Raw genomic sequence first — 22,773 nt, forward strand, 5'->3', positions numbered from 1 at the left:
CACTGTGCCATGGAGAAATCAAGTTGTGACAGTACCCAGGCAAGGCCAGGGGTGTAGTAAGGAGGAGATTGTGGTGTCCTTGGGGAGAGAGGAAGCAGAAGAGTAGTGGGGTGGAGGCAGGTGGAGACAGGTCAAGGGGAGAATGTGGGGCTGAGGAGGAGAGACAGCAGGATTGCGTAGGAGCTGGGAGTTGTGAATGGGTTGAACAGAGGCTTCATTCCCACCAGGAGAGACCTGAGGGGGAAAAGCTAAAACTGTAAAACTCTTAGAAGAAAATAGGAGTAAGTCTTCGTTTCTTAGATATGACACCACAAGCATAATATTATCCTATGTTGCAGACAAGGAAGCTGAGGCTCATAGAGGCTAAGTAACTTGTCCAGGATCACATAGCTGGCTTCAGAGTTTAGCTTTTCACCACTACCATCTCCTAAGGGAGACCGGAATGCATCTGGAGACGAATGTAGTGGCAACTAGCTCTCTTGGACTTTGAGCTTCTGAGCAAATTAATCTTCACTAGTACTCTCCTTTTACTAGCTGATGACTGGTCCAAATCCTCTTCATTCCTCAGGCAGAGCGTGGGCTGAGTCTCACAGTTTCAGAAGCTTACTAAGAGGAAGCTTATCCTGGGGCAGCTGCTGGGGGGGCCCTAATCTCTGCTTCTGCTGCATTGTCCAGTGTATGTTTTCTACTCTTGACTGAAATCATAGTTTAGTTCTAATTTGAATGGAGGAATATTTGGGGGCATCGATTCTGCTGTTGATTGCAAGAAAAAGTCTTCAAGCCTTTGGCTCCATGCCACTCAATAAAATAATGTAAGCACTTGGTCTTACATTACAAAGACTTTATATGTTATTTTTATAAAAAATTTTCTTGAGAGACAGGGATAGGGCTGAAACACACGGGTTCAGAACCAACAGACTTGGTTCTGTGGTATTTGGTTACACCAGATCTTTTTCCCAAGGCCATAGACATTATTTCAGGAGAAGCTCAGGTATTCTGAGAAACCGGGAAGTTTCAGGAAATTCCTTCAGCGATAGTGCCATCAAATCCCTGGCATGTGTGCCTCGGCTGGAGTCTCCTTGAATTGTGAGCATCTATTTTAGTTCTCTCATCACTTGGGTAGCATTGACCTTGGGTATGGGCAGCATTGACCTTGGGTATGGGCAGCCGGTTGGCTGTGGCTAGTCTCTGAGGCCTGTGATATTTTTCTGGCAGTGGCTGTGCTGATAAGAATGGAATGTGAATCTCCCTGGGGAGCTTTAGGTCAAACTAAACTGCCTTTGCCTCTGGGTCACCAGATTCTAGTAACTGATGCACCCCCATTTCACTCTGCTGCAAACAGGCAGACTTGGAAGGAGTGGCTGCTATGATACTGATACAGCAAGCCAATATCGGGGAGAAAAGGACCATTAAAGTGCTTATGGTGAACACACATTGACAGCCTCCCACTGGTTTCAGTTTTAGAACATGGACGCTCCATGAAGGCAAATATCAATGTTTGTATTAGGGTTCTTCAGAGAAATACAACCAATAAGATATGTCTTATCCATCTAGTCTAATCTAGTTTAATCTATCTAATCCATCTAGTCTGTCTAGAGAGACTTATTTCAAGCAACTGGCTCACACCATTTTGGGGGCTGGCAAGTCTGAAATCTGTAGAGTGGACCAGCAGGCTGGAAATTCAGGTGAGAATTGATGTTGCAGTCTTCAGTCCAAAATCTGCCCGGCAGGCTAGCAGGCAGGATTTCTGGGTTGCTGTCTTGAGGCAGACGATCCTTTGTGGATCTAACATAGAGTCCAACACACACTAGTCACCAGTGAACATGTGTGGAATGAGGGAATGGATGAAGGGACACCCATCTGGGAGGCAGCTTCAGGGAGGTGCTAGGCGTACAGGCTCTGGGGTCAGACTGCCTGGGTTGGGTCCGAGCTCTGTCACTTTCTGTGTGACTTCAGCTACGTTGCGTAACTCTTCTGGGCCTCAATTTCCTTACTTTAAAAATGGCAATAATATTACCTACTTCATAGGAGTTTTCTGAAGACTAAATCTGTATAAAGTACTTAGAACCTCATCTGGCACATGATAAGCATTCCATAAATGTTAACAACTATTATGATTATTATTTTCTGAACCCAGACTGACATAGTATCCCACTGGGGGCAGGGGAAAGTATATCCATGATTATTTAATTTTCCTCTGAAAGTTTTAGCCAGGAAACAGAAGACAAGGGCATATTTACTAGAAAAGTGGGGATAAAGTGATTATTTTAAAACGTATGAAATGATTATTTCCCTGAAAGAAGCCAAGAGAATCAGCCAAAAGATTTTTAGAATCCATAATAGCAGCAAGATGGCATATATAAAAGAAATACATAACAATCAGCATTACCCAATTACAAAATATTGTGGTGGAGGGAGGGAAGCTATCAAATTTAAAGGACCTTATGATGGGTGTCGTCTATACATTGATATTTGATATAGTTAAATAAAACATGGACATCTTGTAATTCTTGAATTCTTAGAATAAACCTTATTTGGTCCTATTTTATTATATTCACATATTTCTTATTTTGGTTTGCTAATATTTTCTTAGATATTTTCATCTTAATTTTTTGTGTCCTTTTTTTGTTAGATTTTAGTATTGAGATCAAATCAGTTCCTTAAAAAACCTGGGACACTTTTTATCCTTAGAAAGTGCTGGAGAAGGTGATATAGTGAGACACTTACACAGCAAAAGGCAGGATGGTGCGGGTGACGGTGGAGTCAGACACTCTGCTTTCAGCCCTGGTCTGTTTCCATCAGCTATGTGACTTTATGCAGGTTATGTCATTACTACAAGCTTTGCTTCCCTCATCTGCAAAGTGGGCACAACAGTGGTACCTGTGTCAAAGATGAGAGAAAGTAGGGGTTGCAGGGGGAGGTGAAGGACAACTTCTGTGGACCCGGCTGCACTCACCACTCCCTGGTCTCTGCTTTGGAAGGCCCCCTCCTTTGCCAGGGACTCCAGGGCTCTGGACCCTCATCCCCTGTTGAGGGACTCCCACAGCCTTTGGTCCCCAATTCCACTCAGGTTTCTTTCATTGTAGGATTTTGTGTACAGGGGCAGGCAGGGAAGGAGGTGAATATATTGAAGCAGAGGAATTATAAGTGATAAAACTACTTAAAAATAGGCCTTTTTTGTTCTATGCTCTCTTAAATTCTATTAGGGTTTAACTTAACCAGTCTGATTGCCTGGTTTCTCAATGTACAAGCATTGAAAAATGCAGAAAAGATGATACCTCCAGAGTGGTGTGCTGATGGCTTCCTCAGAAACACTGTCCTAGTTCTCATGCAGGTGCCTGGATCCCTTGTGACCATGGGACTGGAGAATTCTGTGGGAAAACTGAAGCACTTCCTCAAAATGCAACTTGGCAGTTGTTTGAAGATAAAAGCGGGGGCTATCAATGGGCCCTTCTGAACTTCTCTAGAACTTCTGAGGTATTCTGAAATATTTTCTCCTGCCATCCCGTGCTTCTTCCCCTCTGGGCATCTAAAGCATGTATTTTGTCTACTGTCCGTTTGGTATTCATTTTTGATTCATAACTGCTGATAACATGAGCTACAAAAAAATCTTCCAGATTAAAGAACTTTGGGTTTGCTCTTTCTAATAGTTAGGGTCTGACCATCATCAGGGGTTCACTGGTTTCTGCTCCCGGCTGAGCCCCTGGCTCAGCTCTGGGTGAGGCTGCAAGCCCCTGGTGCCTGCTGCCCCCACCCCAGAATACCTCTCCTGGGAATTCACACAAAAGGCTGTTCAGCAGCTCAGTTCAGTGCACTCATGGGAACTTTCTTCCTAGTAGGATCACAAGAATTGAAGGAATGTCAACATCAGGACCGTCTAGAGAAATTTAATCAAAATGAGATGGCAAAGGAATACGTCCCAGATGAAGGAACAAGGTAAAACCCCAGAAGAACAACCAAGTGAAGTGGAGGTAGGCAATCTACCTGAGAAAGAGTTCAGAGTAATGATCGTAAAGATGATCCAAGAACTCGGGAAGAGAATGGACGCACAGAGCGAGAAGTTACAAGAAGATTTTAACAGAGTTAGAAAATATAAAGAACAACCAAATAGAGTTGAAGAATACAATAACTGAAATGAAAAGTACACTAGAAGGAATCAATAGCAGAATAAAAGAGGCCAAAAAAAAAAAAAGGAATAAATGAGGCAGAAGAACGAATCATTGAGCTGGAAGACAGAGTGGTGGAAGTCACTGCCAAGGAACAGAATAAAGAATGAAAAGAAATGAGGACAGTTTAAGAGACCTCTGGGACAACATCAAGTGCACCAACATTCACATTATAGGGGTCCCAGAAGGAGAAGAGAGAGAGACAAAGGGCCTGAGAAAATATTTGAAGAGATAATAGCTGAAAACTTCCCTAACATGGGAAAGGAAACAGTAACCCAACTTCTGGAGGCACAGAGATTCCCATACAGGGTTAACCCAAGGAGGAACATGCTGAGACACATAATAATCAAACTGACAAAAATTAAAGGTAAGGAGAAAATATTAAAGGCAACAAGGGAAAAGCAACAAATAACACACAAGGGAATCCCCATAAAGTTATCAGCTGACTTTTCAGCAGAAACTCTGCAGGCCAGAAGGGAGTGGCACAATATATTTAAAGTGATGAGAGGGAAAAACCTACAACCAAGAATACTCTACCCAGCAGGGTTCTCATTCAGATTTGATGGAGAAGTCAAAAGCTTTACAGACAAGCAAAAGCTAAAAGGATTCAGCGCCACCAAACCAGCTTTACAACAAATGCTAAAGGAACTTCTCTAGACAGAAAAGAGAAGGCCACAACCAGAAACAAGAAAATTACAAAATGGGAAAGCTCACCTGTAAAGGACTGTCAAGAGAGAAAAAGATTTTTTCTGTGTGAGGAAGAAAGTTTTGAAGAAGTCTGTGTTTATAGGAATCTCAAACTTGTCTTCTGAAGATGGGTTGAGTGTTGTGTATTTGTGTAAACGCGAGGCTAGTACCTTGCACATAGCTTAACTAAAAAGGAGGGTCTTGTCGGCATTTGAAGGGACTGTGAATGCAGATTCTCTGCCCGTGAGGAGCAGTCGGGTTGGAGGCTGCTGCATGTTTTTGTAGGACCATGCAAGTGGTTTTCTTTTCTCCTTTAAAAGAATCAAAAAAAAAAATTTTTTTTAAACCATACTTTCCCCTCTTATTTGGTCTCAAGAATAAAAAATATGATTGTTTCAGTGCTATAATATAATTCCTGTGACTTCATATCACAATATTAAGTGTGCCCTGGTGAGATTTCTGTCCTCTTCTCCTCCAGCACAACCACAAAACCAGGAAGCGGGAAAGTACTGCGAGCCTGGTATACATGAAGCCCTGATGGGGAGGGAACTCAGCCACTGAGCTGGTTACCCGCTCCTGTGCTGGTTCCTGGCTCCATTTTACCTTTGTCCACTGGCTTCCCCCTTTCTCCAAACCTCAAAGCCTTTGCTACCCTAGGTAGCCAGGACTCACGTTCTCCCCATTTATCTTCTCTCATCTGCTCTGGGCTTCGGTCCTTCTCTGTAAAAGCGGGCTGAGCCCTCATGGGAGGAGAACTGGGGAGGGGCCCATCCTTTTCCTTCCTTTATAAGAAATGAAGTGAAAGGAAGCAAAGATGAGACAAAGTGTGGTGTACCTTGACATTCTGATGACAGATAGCCTACACGCCCCCTTTGCTGGACTCCCATCTTCAGGGAAAAACTATGTCTTGAATTGATAGACAGCAAAACAGCTCTTTCTGATTACCCCACTATGTGTGTCCTTTCCTGATATGCAAAAACATGTAAAAATAGCCATGGGAATGATCAAGCAGATTTGTGCTGTTACATTCCAGGGATTTCACTTCATGGGCACAGATTTTAAAAATTTCCCAACATGGTCAGGCATGAGTACACGGAACTCTGTGGAGTGGACCGGGTTTGGCAGTGAAATGTGTGTGCCAGTCCAACAGAGTCAGACTTCATTATTTTATTTCCCGTAAAGCCCTGTGACGTCACAGCGTTTCAGGACAGATTGTTGTTCTGTGTAGGTTCCTGCTTATCTAGAGCCTCTTCCAGGTGTGGGTGTCCGAAACGAACCGTCAAGTTGATTGCCAGCAGGTAGGGTCACCTTGTTGCCTTCTCTGATGCCCGTGAATGTTTTGTCTCCTGTCTCCGTTAGGCGGGGCAAGAAGCACAGCATCATCCTAAGGACACAGCTGTCCGTGAGGGTCCATGCCTGCATCGGTGAGTGACATCTGCCGAAGGGGATGCTTGCCATCTGCCCTCAGTGATTAAGCATGATGATTAATGCCACTTACGGGAATAAAATGCAATATTCACTATTATGCTACCTATGCTGGGGTTAGCTCCTGTCATATATTGTTAGAGCTTTTAGGGAAGCAATTTCTGGCAGTAGTTTTTGAAGCCCTGTTTCATTCTGGCTGCCTTTGCTGTTTGGTTCGTGAACAGAGCTCGAGGTAAGACAAACACACTGGTGCTGAGGTTCTTTCTGGCGATGCTGGGAGAGATGGGGTTCTTCCTGGGGCTGTGCCAGTGTGAACCTCCAGCCAGTTGAAGTGACCTTTTTTTTTTTAAATTTATTTTTTTATACAGCAGGTTCTTGTTAGTCATCCATTTTATACACATCAGTGTATACATGTCAATCCCAATCTGAAGTGACCTTTACGTGCCTTCTGGTGGCTCTCTGCAGCTCCCTGTGGGGAAGTGGGGCCTGAAGCTCCAGGCTGTGGTCTCAGGAGATTGAAGGGAAGTCTCAGGTCAGTGCAGGACAGGGCACACGTGGATACAGAGCAATACGGTGTTGAGCGGACGTATCTGTGGTTCAGATGGCTTGCCTGCGGTCACACAGGAAACCCCACTGACGCCCATTCCTGCAGCCATTGATTTTCCCGGACCCATTGCTTTCCCCAGTATACACGTGGGCTGGATGGCAACAAAAGCAGTAATTTATGCTAAGTAGACAGTCTCCATGGGAAGGTTTCCTCCTGGCATTCGGCCGAGTTGAGGCAAGTATGTAATATAAAAAGGAAAAAGAAAGGAACTAAATTTCATTTTATGCATAGAAGTTTTCCATATCTGAGTCATTTTGTGTTTATTTAATATATGTTGTGGTCTTAATTCAGGTCTGTAATTAGCAGAGCATCAATCATCCTGTCGAGGCCCAGTCTGCACCTGGAGTGTGGTATGCATGGGTGGAGTGGAGAGAATCGTTTCTGGTTCCTCTTCTTTCTCCCTGCTTTCCTGTTGGAGACCCAGGGATGGGGTGAGGGAACAGCTGGATGTGGAGGGGAAGCTGTGTAATTTTACTTCATTTGGTGTGAAGTGGGTGAGGCTGCAGGTGTCCCGAGGGACAGTGTTTGTCTTACTCTGTGGTTGGCGAGTAATTGTGTAGCCGACATGTAAACCTCAGGGGCTGGAGGGTCAGGGCCTCAGGAGGTTCGTGATCTTGTTGGAGACAAAGCGAGATCTGTAGGACCTTCATTACTGACCCTGTTCCTCAACTGCCTGTAGCACTGAGTGACCTTAAAATATGCACCAAAATAGGCTTTCTTTATTACTTGCTTTATATTTTTCAAATTATTTTATGTGTATAAATCATGTCTGCCTGAAGAAAAAGCCTGTGACCTATGACTTTAGTTAAATTCCCTTCTGACCCTCATCCTGGATCTAGGACAAATCCAGGCACATACTATGTGCTGAATACAACCAATACTGAATATTGGTTGAAATATAGCTGATAACCAGTTGAGATTTGGGACATGAGTATGAATTGGTATTTCCCAGGAACAGTAAGGCTGTGGAAAGCAGATTTACACTAAAACTGGCTAGATCAAAATCCTAATGAGCTAACTACCTTTTAACAAAATTCATTCTTTTGCAGTATACACTTAAAATGTTTCAAGTACAGGATTTTTCTAACCAGCTTCCACGTTATTGACTCACTGCATTAACTGGTGTATTGTTGTGTAGTCCCATGTCATACACGTAAACACACATCTCGTCTCCATGGCACCTGAGCCCCAGCAGCCAGTCCAGCCCACTCTCTCTCAGGACGCCCAGGTCTTCCTATTTGAAGGGTTAAACTGGGTGCTGACAGGATCAGTGTGTTTATTCTCAAACCTGCTTATGCCAGTTGCACTTGCTATTGGAATTATGTAATTTAATGAAATGGGATGTGAACGTTTTATAAACTGATTAAATACAAGGATACAAAGTCATTGCTGTGAGTATATTGGAAAAGATTCAAAATTAGTTACTACAAAAGTATTTCTGTCAACATGAGTGGGTTGTGATAACTACAAAAGGTGGGGGAATGTTGTAAAAATCCAGAAGGATTCTAGTCTTTGTAAGTTCTTGCTTGACTTCAAAGACACTGAGATTGGGAATCATAGACTATATTATGTGAGTGGTTCATGAAAGGAGGTCCACGGGGAGTCCCATTAGACCTTTATTCAAAGAAAGGTCATGCCCCAAATGATGTGAGGGTGTATCTCCTGTGCTGTGTGCCTGGCAACCAACTGTGTCTCATCCCAGAGAAACAGGACGGTCAGTCACCATGGCTGCAAGTTAAAGTCTTAAGGTGTGTATGTGTCATTTTTAAAAGATTTCTGCTTTAATCAGTTTTCACCATTAATTACCTCAGGCCTGAGTGTGTTAGATGAGAGGATTTGACTGTGTGAATTAACATCAATGCCCAAGAAGGCGAAGTTCTTCCTTTGTATTAAAAAACCCTCTTTCCCCTTCCATTTCCTGTTATTGGCAAGCTCTGGAATAGATTTATTATAATAGCATTAAATATTATCCTTTGGTTTATGTGTAGACAAAGGAATGTATGCATCATGTATGTGATGTACCAGCCCCCGTTGTGACATATTCTTTCCCTTTCCAAATGGCAATATTAGATGAGATTTCTTTTTTTAAAAAAAATTAATTAATTAATTAATTAATTGGCTGTGTTGGGTTTCATTTCTGTGCGAGGGCTTTCTCCAGTTGCGGCGAGCAGGGGCCACTCTTCATCGTGGTGTGCGGGCCTCTCACTGTCGCGGCCTCTCCCGTTGCGGAGCACAGGCTCCAGACGCGCAGGCTCAGTAGTTGTGGCTCACGGGCCTAGCCACTCTGCGGCATGTGGGATCTTCCCGGACCGGGGCATGAACCCGTGTCCCCTGCATTGGCAGGCGGATTCTTAACTACTGCGCCACCAGGGAAGCCCTAGATGAGATTTCTGTGGGATTAAAAAAAAAAAAAACCAAACCGGGAACAATCTTCCGTTGAAATGGCAAAAGAAAGCATGACGGGGGGAGAAAACCTTTTTCACATCAGTTGGTTGGGTCCTTGTTTCCTTTCAAGATATTTCCCCTCTTCACCATCTAAGAAATGATTGAGTGATTATAGGCGTGGGACAGTGACTGCTGGCTTAGGCCTAGCACCGTACACAGCTCCCCCAAAGACCTACCTTCCCACTGCACGATTGGACCGGAAGGATCCAGGATCACCTTAGGCTCATGGGCTTAAAATGCTATCAAGTAAATTTCTCCAAAATAATGTTTTCTTCACCCTATATTCTCTTCTCCTTTGTCCCTGTTTTAATTAAGTATAGAATGTTTAGAATCCAGGACTGCGTGTTGATGAATTGGAGGAGACATGCCTTTGGAATTCTCCAGTGTTAACTTTAGAACTCTGTACCCATTGGGATGAGAGTGGAGTGGAGCCTTCATGGTTAGCAACCAAGCAAACCTCATGAGAAATGAAGGCCACGGGGCACTGCTTTGATGGTCCCAGCAAGCAGCCGAGACAGGTCTTTGCTGATAGTAGGAAGCTGGAATGAGATTTTGGTACCGAGAGAGGCCCCAAACTTTTTGTACCTCTGTGCTCCTCTCCACTGTATTACTTTGCACATTTTTAGTATGACTACTTTTTTTTTTAAACCTGATTTTTTTTTTTTTTTAATTTTTTGGCTGTGTTGGGTCTTCATTGCTGTGTGCGGGCTTTCTCTAGTTGCGGCGAGTGGGGGCTACTCTTTGCTGCGGTGCGTGGGCTTCTCATTGCGGTGGCTTCTCCTGTTGTGGAGCGTGGGCTCTAGGTATGCGGACTTCAGTAGTTGCAGCACTCGGGCTCAGTGGTTGCGGCACCTGGGCTCTAGGGTGCACGGGCTTCAGTAGTTGTGGCATACGGGCTCAGTAGTTGTGGCTCGTGGGCTCTAGAGCGCAGGCTCAGTAGTTGTGGTGCATGGGCTTAGTTGCTCTGCGGCATGTGGAATCTTCCCGGACCAGGGATCGAACCCGTGTCCCCTGCATTGGCAGGCGGATTCTTAACCACTGAGTCAGCAGGGAAGTCCCTAGTATGACCACTTGATGTAACATAAGGTAGCAAACAATGCATACCTTGCCTTCTTAATCTAGCTTCAGCCCCTGAAAAAAACAATGGTCATATTGTGGGCATGAACTTAACAGATATAAATAACAAAATCTATGCCCGGCATGTGAAGTCTGCATTTAATGAAGTTAGCTAGAGAAAATAAATTTTTTGGTCCTAGCAAGTGATCCTGTTGCCAGACACCAGAAATATGTTCAGAGGGCCAACTGGCTCTGATGACTAAGTCTCATAATGAAGAGAAAAGGAGTGGAAGAATTGTGGAGTAAGGAATGGAATTGAGAATTTAAAAAAAAATAAGGTTTGAAGTCATTAGAATCCTAAAGTTAATATCTGAGTGTTTTCTACCAGCTGACTTCAAAGGCATTTCGTTCGGCTTAAAACCTCTGTGCTTCAGTTTTCTGAAGCAAACCCTGTCTTCTCATCAAGAAAATAAACCCTGTTGATTGATTCTCTGGGACTCATAACGCTGGCACTTTCAAGTATCCAGCATTGAGTTAAACAAAAGGATAAAAAATTGGCTGAAGATTCCCAAGTGTCACTGGTGCTTGTAGTCAGGAAGAACAGCCCAGGGCAAAGGGTCTTTAGACTTTTTAGAGGCATTTCCCCCAAACCTCTGAGATGACGAGGTCTGCCCGTAAGGTAGAGGTGAGCTCGGCAGAAGCTGGCAAGGTGGCCGAAGGGATTAAGCTCTCCACGAGATGAGTCTCATCTCTCGTTAAAGGTCAGATCACAGGGATAAAGACATTTTTAAAGGCAAGAAAACCACGTAGGAGAAGACTGCTTCATCCACTGATCAGAAACGTAGTCATTTTCCAGCAACAGAAACATCAACAGAGTGAGGCATCAATATATCATTTTTTTTTTTTAAACTTTTGGGTTTATTTATTTATTTATTTATTTATTTATTTGGCTGTGTTGGGTCTTCGTTTCTGTGCAAGGGCTTTCTCTAGTTGCGGCAAGTGGGGGCCACTCTTCATCACGGTGCGCGGGCCTCTCATTATCGCGGCCTCTCTTGTTGCGGAGCACAGGCTCCAGACGCGCAGGCTCAGTAATTGTGGCTCACGGGCCTAGTTGCTCCGCGGCATGTGGGATCCTCACCGACCAGGGCTCGAACCCATGTCCCCCGCACCGGCAGGCAGATTCTCAACCACTGTGCCACCAGGGAAGCCCTCAATATATCATTTGCAAAGCATTTTCCTCTCACAAGGAAAGTCATGCAGCTATGTGCTTTCCACTACTCTGTCACAGCAAAGAGCCGAATGACAAACAGTGGAGCATTTCTTCAGGATCCTTCTAGTACAAGAGTGACTGCGGGGATTCAGCTCGTGTGCCAGCCAGTGTAGAGAAGGTGGCTCCCTGGGCACAGTGTTGAGAAGGATCCTGAGGCTAGTGTGGTCTAGTGGGGAAGGAGCCTGTCTCAGTGCCGGCTTTCACTGGCGGTGATGGAGGTGGTGTGTGAGTGTGTGGGGTGCAGACAGCAGCTCAGGGGCTCCTGGTGAGGTACAGATTCTGTCCAGTGTCTGAACCCCCTCTAGCTATGGTGTAGAGGGCCCTGGGCTTCTGCATGCAGAGGGTGGGGAATGGAGCCGTGATCCCTGAACCCTGCCACCGACGCCCCTTGTTCCCCAGTCCCTCTCTCAGGTTCTGCCTTTCTTCTTATGCCTGTGAATACGAGCAGGGCTTCTCCGTCCTCTCCACCTTGCTGAGCTTTCTGACCGACTGTCTTTCCCTCTCTGCTCAGTGCGAGCTGGGCCCTCCAGGCTCCCCTCCAGCTACCTTTTCCCGTGTTACCCTCACCCCTCAGGCGGGTTGCTGAGTGTTACCTGGATTCCCATGTGGTCCTTACTGCTTCTTGATTTGGACTGTTTTGGGGCTCCCATGAAAACTAGGCCTTCTGGTAACATCAGAATGCCTTTTTGACGCTCTTGGGCCTAGTAGCACCCGGGTGGTGCTTCTGTATTAGCTAATGAAGACGAGGAGCCCCTGGTACCGTGGGTGCTGAGGCACCATGGCCTGTGCAGTGACACGCATTAGCTTGGATGACCAGCCCGTCTGGGTGCTGGGGTGGAGACCCCCACAGGTGCTGCTGGCTCCCTGTTGTCCGAGGTGGCAGGGCCCCCACTGTCCACTGTGTATCTGCAGGAACAGAGTAGAACAGTCTGTTCTCTGACCAGGAGACACCTCTAGAGTCATTCCTTCCCCTCTTGGGCCCCCGGCCCGTCTCCCTCTGACTCTAGGTCTTGGACCTGGGCTTCTTGCCGACTCTGTCCCCCATCCCACAGGAGGCCGGTTCTGTTCTTGTCCTGCCTCTGCAGCCTTGGGTTAGGGGTGGGGTTCCCTCCTGCCCTGTTTGTGGATGTCACAGTGGCCAGACTCACAGTGTCCTGACCAAACTATTCCCTAGTGGGTTTAGGTGCAGTGGGTCACATTTCCTGTTTTCTGTCCTTTGATGTAGGGATCCAGTGATCCTCCGTAAACCCTGGAGCCCATTCCCATTCCTGCTGTCTTTCTGCGGAGCCCTGAGTGGCTGGCTGTGGTCTTGGCACAAGACGGGCTTGGGTTTGAAATCCTGAGTCTGCCTTTGCAGAAGGAGACTGGTGCCTGTATTTTTAAAAAAAATCTCCTCCCTTTTATACCCCAGCAAGTCTGTGACCCTATTTTGCCCAGAGTTCTGCACTCTAGGTAAAAACAAGCTGTCTGGATTAATCAGATTAAACACTTCTTATCATCTGTTTCCTATTAATCTGTCTCAGCTCCCAGATGACAGACCCCACAGGATGTCCATGTGTCTAGAAGGCCGTTGGGTCTGGGCTGGGGGAGGTCGGCTTCTCAGCCTCTCCCCACTCTGTGTGTGGGGTGGCTCCTCTAAGGTGCCTTACGGTCTAACAGTGATTGACAGATGTGCCCCCTCCCCGACAAAAAAGGAAGAAAGGATATGGGAAGGATGTAAAACATACCACTAGATTGTCAAACATATCTGTCACAAATGCTATAGAGTAGATAGATAGCTCAGGAAGGATTTGTTGCCAAAAATTAAAGAACAGCTGGAGAATGAATTTAAAGAATTGCTCTACCATCTGCAGACATGCAGGTAAACATAAATATGGGGGTGAATAAAGAAAAGGAGACAAAAACGTATGAGAGAGCACGAGAATCTTCCAGGTACAGCTGGAAACTCAGGTCAGCTACGGAAATTAAGAGGCATCAATAAAAGGGAATATGGACACGAGCAAATGTGAGTTGCACAGGCAAGAAAAGCAGGTGTATCAGGGTCCCTTTCGGCAGGTTTATTTCGTGTTTGTGCTCTCCACCCCTGACCCAAGATTTTTACCTTATTTAAATGATTTATTCATTGTCCCTATAGGACTTTGTTACCTCTCCTCTCTAAGGATCTCTAGATGTTGAATGATAGAATTTGAATGTTGCCTTGGAACCATTATCATTGTGTTTGCTTTGCATTGTCCTAGTGAAATTCTAGCCAACAAAAAAATTGACACTGGAGAATGTAGTCGTATTGGTGGAGACACCTGTAGCAGATGTTATAAGACAAGTTTAAACCACGTGCTGGCAATTAGACTCCAAAGTTGCTGTCCAGCAGAACCTTAGTTCTATCTAGAAAACAACCCCTGGTAAAGAAACCACCATGCTTTTGATTTCTTCAAGAGTGTCCTGGGACTTCCCTGGTGGTACAGTGGTTAAGAATACGCCTACCAATGCAGGGGACACGGTTCGATCCCTGGTCTGGGAAGATCCCACATGTTGCGGAGCAACTAAGCCGGTGAGCCACAACTACTGAACCTGTGCTCTAGAACCCGCAAGCTACAACTACTGAGCCCGCGTGCCACAGCTACTGAAACCCACGTGCCTAGAGCCCATGCTCTGCAACAAGAGAAGCCACCACGATGAGAAGCTCACGCACCACAATGAAGAATAGCCCCTGCTCGCCGCAACTAGAGAAAGCCCGCGTGCAGTAACGAAGACCCAACGTAGCCCAAAATTAATTAATTATTAAAAAAAAGAGTGTCTTTCCTATAATGCTTTCCACTCACAGGTCTGCCCTGCATGTGGGGTGCAGTGCAAGCTCTTGTGCCTGGCTCTCTGCGCTTGTGCCGATCCCCATGAAGAGACAGCCTCATTCTTACCACGGATCAATAAAAGTGTATGTCAGGAAACAAATGCTTTGTCTCATTACTAGAGACATTGATATCCAGAGGGCTTGGGAGCTGAAAATTAGGATGGATGGCTTGCAAACGTCCTGCTACATGGAGATTCTCCAAGGATTGGGTGTACACTCATGTACTTTTCAGGTCTTTCTGAGACACTTGGAGAAAACAGATTTTTGGGAAGATGGATTCTTTGGGCATTTTACCAATTTCTGTTGTGTTAGAAATACCTAATGGGAAGTATTTTAACTTGGAAAAAAACACATGGAAAGCATTAGTAGTTCAGCAAAACATGCAGCCAGTTGAAGATTTAATTTAAAGGAGAAAAAATGGTGTTGGAGGATTTGTTAAAGTGCTGTTGGTCTCCAGTTCACATAATAGAGTAATAGCGATGAAATGGCAAAGGAGAAAATTAAGGTTAGTATAATTGAAATCTTGTTAGCATCACTGAAAAGAACAAATTCTGTTGTTTATTATACCCAGAGGTGATATGATTTATCTGTATCCGAGTAACTTCGCTGTGATAGTGTGGGCAGGAAGGGGGTCCACTTTACAAGGATGTAGGGGAATCTTTGTGGGACGAAGTATAGTGCTAGGTGTGCATTTAACACTTCAGTCATTTCCTAGTCTTTTAGAAAGGCTCCACTTTAGATTCAATGGTCAACTTAATAACAATCTTAAAAATTAGATAATGTAGCTACCAGTATTTCAAAGTTGTAAAATGCTACAGAGATTAGTCTGAGAACTAACCCTAACCCTAAACTGTAGATTGTTTATGTCAGCCATTTAAAAAGGTCATGTGAACCATGTCACTGAATAACACCTTTGCAGTTTTTCCTTTCTCACCCACGTTTCACGGACCCTCACTACCCCTCCTGAGCCTCGGGAGGGGCTGAGAAAGGTGGGCATTTTCTCAAGGCCACGTGCTTGGGAGGTGCAGGGACTAAGGCTTGATGCTCTCGATTCCCTGACTGGTGGTCTTTGCCCTAGCCTGCTGCTTCTCTTTTTAGGCCATTTTATATAGTCTTTAGCCCTTTTCTAGATATGTGATTGCAGATACCAGTGCAACTTTCTGGTTTGAAAAGTCTGAGAAAGGTTGCCGAAACATCTAATATAACATTTTCCCTAAGTGAAGTTTCACCAGGCTTCAAAGGACGGTCTTCCAGTCGAGTTCCTGTGTGCTTCACAGATTGTCTTAGGGAAAAGGAAACAGCCCAGAGAAATGGATTTCACCCTTCAAGAGCTGACTACGTTTAGTAATGCAGTTAAAATCCCTTCTTCTGAGCTGGGCTGCTGACTCCTGGAGATGGAGTTGGAGCTTCCGGGTCGCTTCCAGGCTACATCCTGACCCACTGGACACACGGCCTCTCATTTTGGGCTTCGTGTTGGGAAGTCCCTGGAAATCGTTGCCTCTGGCTTTAGGAGCTGCCCAAAAGGAACAGAAGGGTTGTGGGCTGGAAGCCATGAGTCCTCCTGTTCCTGGTTTGGAGATCTGGTTCTTATCTGGGAAGATCTATGAGGTAGGGATTCTGTGCCAGGTAGAGGCTACCTCTTGAGTATTGAAGGTGGACTGCTTTGTGTCCAGCCTACAGAAGCTGATCTCAAATTATTTGTTGAGTAAATAAAGCCTCTTGTGATATTGTGGTTTGTATTAAGAAATGTGTATTTGGTCTTCATCCTGTTTCTGGCACAGAGCTCCGAAAGCCCTTGGAATTTCCTAAGTGATGAGAGCAACAAAGGTGTTTTTTGTTATATTAACAAGGTGACTTTTGGACCCCCATCTAGGGATGGGGGCTGGTTGCCAGTGGAGCCAACCATGTGATTAGAGGGTTGGAACTTTCCGATTTACCCCCTGACCTTTGGGGAGATAAGAGAGGCTAGAGGTTGAATGAATCACCAGTGGGCAATGATCTAATCAGTCATGACCATATAATGAAGGCTCCATTAAAAACCCCAAAAGGATGGGGTTCGGAGAACTTCTGGGTTGGCGAACCCATGGAGATTCAGGGAGAGTGGCAGGTGTGAAGAGGGCATGGAAAATCCTTGCCCTTTCTCTTTACTTTGCCCTGTGCATCTTTTCCATGTGGCTGTTCCTGAGTTACATCCTTCTATAATGAACTGGTGACCTAGTGAGTAAAATGTTCCTCTAAGTTCTGTGAGCCGCTCTAGCAAATTAAACAAACCCAAGGAGGGGTTCATTGGAACCTCTGATCTATTGCTGGTTGATCAGAAGCATGGGTGACAACCTGGACCTGGGATTGGCCTCTGAAGCGGGGTGGGGGCAGTCTTGTGGGACCACTTGTGGGACAACTACTGAGCCAGGTAGATAGTGTCAGCATTGAGGTGAATTGTAGGACACCCAGCTGGTGGGCTGAGGATTGCTTGCTTGTGTGGGGAACACACACACACACACACACACACACACACACACACATTGGAATTGGGTCCAGGAACCCAAAAGAGCCACTGAGAAGGCTGTGGAACTGACGTGTATTTAAGTTTAATTCGTTTGCTTCAGAAATGAATTTCTTTGGTATTTTCTCAGAAAGAAGAATAAAAGGCAGTAAATAGAATGTGAAAGTAAATAGAAAGTAACAAAGCTGTGAAAATGGGTAGAATGTCATTTAAAGAGTGTTTCCAGGAAGACTGTCAGTTCTGTGAGGTCTTGTGTGAAGCTGGAGAGACACAGTCCGTGGTTGCTCGTGGCCTGGGTGCCAGGCAGAGCGATGTGAGTGGGGCCTGGGGGGCCACTTGCTCCCTCTACCCTGGGTGGTCTGGGCCCCCCATGGAGCTGTGACCTTTAAATCTGGGTCCTGAGGTTGGAGATAAGATGGTGGTGATTTGGGCTAACGACCTGATATGAGACTGCTCTGCGGAACAGAACCTGCATCACTTCTGTTAAGGAATGGGGTGGCATGCTCCTGGCCCCAAATGTAACAAGCTGATGACAGACCATTGAAGAACAAATGAAGGAGACGGTGAAGCGTCATGAAGGGTGATTGTGGACGTTCCTATGACTGGTGGTCGTGCTGGTTCTGATTGTTCAGAGTGGGTGTAGCCAAGGCCTGGCGGGTGACCCGTGCAGGCGGCATATGACGACTTTTGAGAGCCCTTCTAGCCCGACTGTCCCCTGTTCTTTGGCAGTCTCCTTCCTGGGTGGGTGAGGTGTGTGCCCTAGATGTCACCTAGGGATGGATGGATGGATGGATGGATGGATGGAAAGAGCACAGGGATTTAGGTCTGAATTTTGTCTGAAAGCAGATTCAATGTCATTATGAGTCACGATGCTCTCCCTGCCACGGCGCCGTTGTCCAGGGAAGGAGGACAAACGCTGGCTTCGCCTGGGGTGTTCTGGGGGGCATTGTGCTGCATCTGAGTCATCCCCAGGCCCTGTCAGCTGCCACTATTGAGCACCTGCTTTGTGCAGGGTGCTTGACATAGGTTATGCCATTTATCTTCCTGACACATTCGTTATCCTTACTTCACAGAAGAAGAAAGTGAGTTTCAGAGAGGTTTGGTAGCTTGCCCAGCGACAGAGAGCTGGACAGCAGAGCTGGATTCAAATCCACATCTGTCCACTGTTGAATGGAAAAGTACAGTTTTGTTACTTTTTACCAAGTTTTTCTTTTATAAAAGCAGAAAGGGCAATTTCCACTGCATTCCCTTCCCACCAGACACTGAGTGAAGTGCTCTGTAGAGATTATCTCCTTTAATCCTCACAACAACCTCTGAGGGGGATTACTGTTCCCATTTAACAGAGAAGGAGACTGAGGCACTCGTGGTCTGATTGCTTGGCCAAGGTCCTGAGGGGAGTGCATGGAAGAGCTGAGATACTCACCGGGTCTTCCTGACTCCAGGGGCTGCCCTCGCACTAGCTGGCCTTGACTGGGTGCTCACCATGCTCCAGGCCTCTGCTGAGCCCTTCGAGAGAACACAGGCTCTAGAGTCAGACCTGCCTCTCAGGAGCTGTGTGACCTTCAGCAAGTAACCTCACCTCTCTGAGCCTCCATGCCCTCATTTATCAAGAGGGAATGATACTATCTCCTTAAAGCATCATTATGAGGATTAAATATTTCATTGGTGCTGGATCCAGTTTTTAAAAACAAAGCTTATATCGCATGTTGATTTGTGGGCTCAGAGAACGGGTATGTTTTTTAGAATCAGACAAATTGGGGTTTGAATGCCAGCCCTGCCTCTGTGTGTCCATGAGCAAGTTACTCAACCCTTTGAGGTCTATCTGCTTATTTGTGACAGAGGGGACAAGGGGGTCCTGGTGCCTGCCCCCTGGCAGTGATGTAACTATTTATGGAGATAGTGTGTGTACAGGCCCAAGCATGGTTTCAAGCATGGTGCCCGACACATGCTACCTGGGGTAAATGGTGGTGAATATCATCATCATTTTCACAAAGTTTGTGTTTTGTTGCTTTACAGCTTGTTAGAGCAAAATTGAAATGTAATTATCCAGTGGTTCTTAAAGGAAATTACCTTTAGAGTGTCTGATTTATTCTCAGACAGAACTGACTTGTATGAAATGCATGTCTTCTCTCCAATTCTTGAATGACCCTATGTTCCTTATCCAGAACTGGATCTCAGGGTTGTATTAAATGTTAAACTGCAACAATGAATTGTAGAACTCTTAAATATGAAACGCAACTAATACCGAACTAATGTATTCAAAGTATGTTTTACCTGCTGCCCTTTGCTGATTGGCAGATTTGAGACTATAGGTCAGTAAATTTCCATTAACATTCTCTTTGCTATTACACAATGGAGTTGGCCAACCCAAGAAATGAAGGGCCATTCTGAGTCTTATTTAGCTAGTGACATTGGGGTCATTTTTGTGGTTCTCTTCTCTTTAATTATCCTGGTTTTGATACATTTTAGAATGCTTCAGTCCTGGCAAACATCAAATAGCATGTTTACTGAAAAACTCTCACCTTCATTGAAATGAAGTGGGTTTTGTGTTAGTGAAGGCAGCTTTTCTCCCCCATTCTTTGTGTTCCCAGATCGTGTTCTCCAGAAGGGACTGCTGAAATGGAGGATAAAGCTTCTCAGAAACCAAACAAGACAGTCAAATGTATGAAAAGAAATAAAAACACCATAACATAACGCCTAGTGCTAGTTACACTGTATCATAATTTTAGGGTTGAAAAATGATGCTCTAAGCACCATAAAAGTAGTAAAGAAAATTCTATATGAGTTGACATTTACAAAATGCTCAGAGACGAGCTGTTCCAATTGTATCTAAAAATACAATCAATATGTTTGTTAACAACTGTACTAGAGATGGTAAACTTTCAGTACACATATAACAGTAATATTGTCAACTGACTCAGTGTCCTGGGGATTTTTTTTTTTTTAATTAAAAAAAAAATTAATTAATTAATTAATTAATTTTTGGCTGTGTTGGGTCTTCGTTTCTGTGCGAGGGCTTTCTCTAGTTGCGGCGAGCGGGGGCCACTCTTCATCGCGGTGCGCGGGCCTCTCACTACTGCGGCCTCTCTTGTTGCGGGGCACAGGCTCCAGACGCGCAGGCTCAGTAGTTGTGGCTCACGGGCCCAGCTGCTCTGCGGCATGTGGGATCTTCCCAGACCAGGGCTCGAACCCGTGTCCCCTGCATTGGCAGGCAGATTCTCAACCGCTGCGCCACCAGGGAAGCCCGATCCTGGGGATTTTTAAAAAATGACTTGTTTGGCCAGGGTTCCTTAAACAGCTGTCCCATGATGTCATGTGCTGGCCTCTCCTGCCCCTAATTTCCCTGCAGTGAGCTGGTGGCTCAGGGCGCCTGGGTGTGGGGAGTGGGTGCTGGGGTTGGTGAGGGTGATATGGGTGGCCTTTGTCCCCTTGTCCCCCTGTCCCCTTCACCAGGCGTTGGCTCCGAGGCCACTAGGAAGCAGTGCAGAGTGCCACGGAGTGCTTTGCACTTCATCAGAAAGCCAGAAAAACAATTACCAGCCCATTAGGGACTCTACAGAGGAGCTCACAAAGCTGCCTGGCTAGGGGTTGCCAAGGCTGGGTGAATCACTGATGTAATTTGTGCTGTAGATTTTTTTTTTTTGTATGGAAGATAGTGAAATCTGGAAGAGAAGTGTGTCTGTTGAGATGGCCTCCCAGAATGCCTGAAGCAGCTCCGGCCAGGCTTCTTGAGGGCAGAGTGCTGGTATGTGCCCACTGCAGGTATCTGGATGGTGGGACTCAGGGGCAGCTTGGCCTTGGGGTTCTAGTTGCAGCCCTGCCTCCCCTCGACTCTCCTCCAAGGTTTGGGGTTCAGTCCTTTCCAGGGTGTGACTTGAGTCCTGGCCTTTGTCAGGACTCTTAGGGGGCTCCAGGCTGTGGCATCTTGCTTGGGGAGCTTAGGGAATGTGGGGTTCTCACTCATGGGCAGGGCAGTCGGGCCTTGTGGGAAGGACTTGTGATGTCACCTGCCTAGACTCCAAGATTAAATATTTAAAACATACCAGTTTTTATTTTATATAATCCTCCTTTGGCATGTCTTCATTTTTCTTAAACAAATGGCTTAGAAGACAAAATAAGAAATTAAAAAAAAAACAAAAAAACAGGTGTCCTGGAGAGGTCGTGCTCAGGTCTGGGGGCCCAGACTGTGGCTGAGGGTGTTGGTCCCTCTTCAGGGGTGTCCTAGTTGAGGGGAGCTGGCAGGTAAGGGTGGAGCCCTGGGAGACAGGATTCTGATTCCAGCACCAGCATCGTCAGGCGGCCAGGCCCGGGACATGACACTGACTTCTTCAAAAATGGAGACCCTTGCGTTTCCCTTCGGAGCTGCTGAAAGGACTGCTGAGCCTGGAGGCTGTCTTAGCTCAAGAACCCGGCATCCAGCTGCCCCGCAGGATTTCCATGAACAGGAGCTTTGTTGCTGCTGCTGTCAAGATTAAGCAGTAACTTATGGGTGGGATTTAAAATATCACTATCATTTATATTACTGTAATGTGAGAAATATTCAGCTTTCCATCTGACTTAGAAAATAACTCATCAACATTTATGAAATGCTTCCTGGGGGCCAGCACTGTGTGAAGTGCTATAAAGGAAATAAATAGGTACATAGTAAATGCAGTACAAATATGAACCAATTCCCTCTACTTTAAAAAAAATTTTTTTTAATTGAAGTATAGTTGATTTACATGTTGTGTGAGTTTCTGGTGTACAGCAAAGTGATTCAGCTATATCTATCTATCTATCTATCTATCTATCTATCTATCTATCTGTCTATCTATACACACACACATATATATATACACGTGTGTGTATATATATATATATATATATATTCTTTTTCAGATTCTTTTCCATTATAGTTTATTACGAGATATTGAATATAGTTCCCTGTGCTATACAGTAGGACCTTGTTGTTTATCTATTATTTATTTATTTATTTTTAATTATTTATTTATTTATTTATTTTTGGCTGTGTTGGGTCTTTGTTTCTGTGCGAGGGCTTTCTCTAGTTGTGGCAAGCGGGGGCCACTCTTCATCGCGGTGTGCGGGCCTCTCACTATTGCGACCTCTCTTGTTGCAGAGCACAGGCTCCAGACGCGCAGGCTCAGTAGTTGTGGCTCACGGGCCTAGTTGCTCCGCGGCATGTGGGATCTTCCCAGACCAGGGCTCGAACCCGGGTCCCCTGCATTGGCAGGCAGATTCTCAACCACTGCGCCACCAGGGAAGCCCGTTTATCTATTTTATATTATAAAATAGTTTATATCTGCTCATCTCAAACTCCTAATTTATCCCTCCCACCTTTCCCCTTTGGTAACCGTAAGTTTGTTTTCTATGTCTGTGAGTCTGTTTCTGTTTTGTAAATAAATTCATTTGTATCATTTTTAGATTCCACATATAAGTGATATATGATATTTATCTTTCTCTGTTTGACTTACTTTACTTAGTATGATAATCTCTAGTTCATATATATATACATACACCACATCTTTATCCATTCATCTATTGGTGGACATTTAGGTTGCTTCCATGTCTTGGCTGCTGTAAATAGTGCTGCTATGAACACTGGGATACATGTATCTTTTTGAATTAGTTTTCATCTTTTCTGGATATATGCCCAGGAGTGGGATTGCTGGATCATATGGTGGTTCTATTTTTAGTTTTTTAAGGAACCTCCATACTGTTCTCCATAGTGGCTGCACCAATTTACGTTCCCACCAACAGCGTTAGCAGGGT

At 45.2% G+C, this 22,773-nt stretch overlaps 1 protein-coding gene across 5 annotated transcripts in view; it reads left to right on the plus strand.

Annotated features, from left to right (window-relative positions):
- FHOD3 (formin homology 2 domain containing 3) overlaps positions 1 to 22,773 on the plus strand; it is a 491,767-nt gene that overhangs the window by 66,737 nt on the left and 402,257 nt on the right. For all 5 annotated transcript variants that reach the window (XM_036822951.1, XM_036822949.1, XM_036822950.1 and 2 more), the window contains exon 3: positions 6,213 to 6,277. In XM_036822951.1, the coding sequence (XP_036678846.1) occupies positions 6,213 to 6,277 (65 nt within the window). The remainder of the gene's footprint in view (positions 1 to 6,212; positions 6,278 to 22,773) is intronic.

The sequence above is a fragment of the Balaenoptera musculus genome, chromosome 14, assembly GCF_009873245.2.
Source record: "Balaenoptera musculus isolate JJ_BM4_2016_0621 chromosome 14, mBalMus1.pri.v3, whole genome shotgun sequence".
NCBI lineage: Eukaryota > Metazoa > Chordata > Mammalia > Artiodactyla > Balaenopteridae > Balaenoptera > Balaenoptera musculus.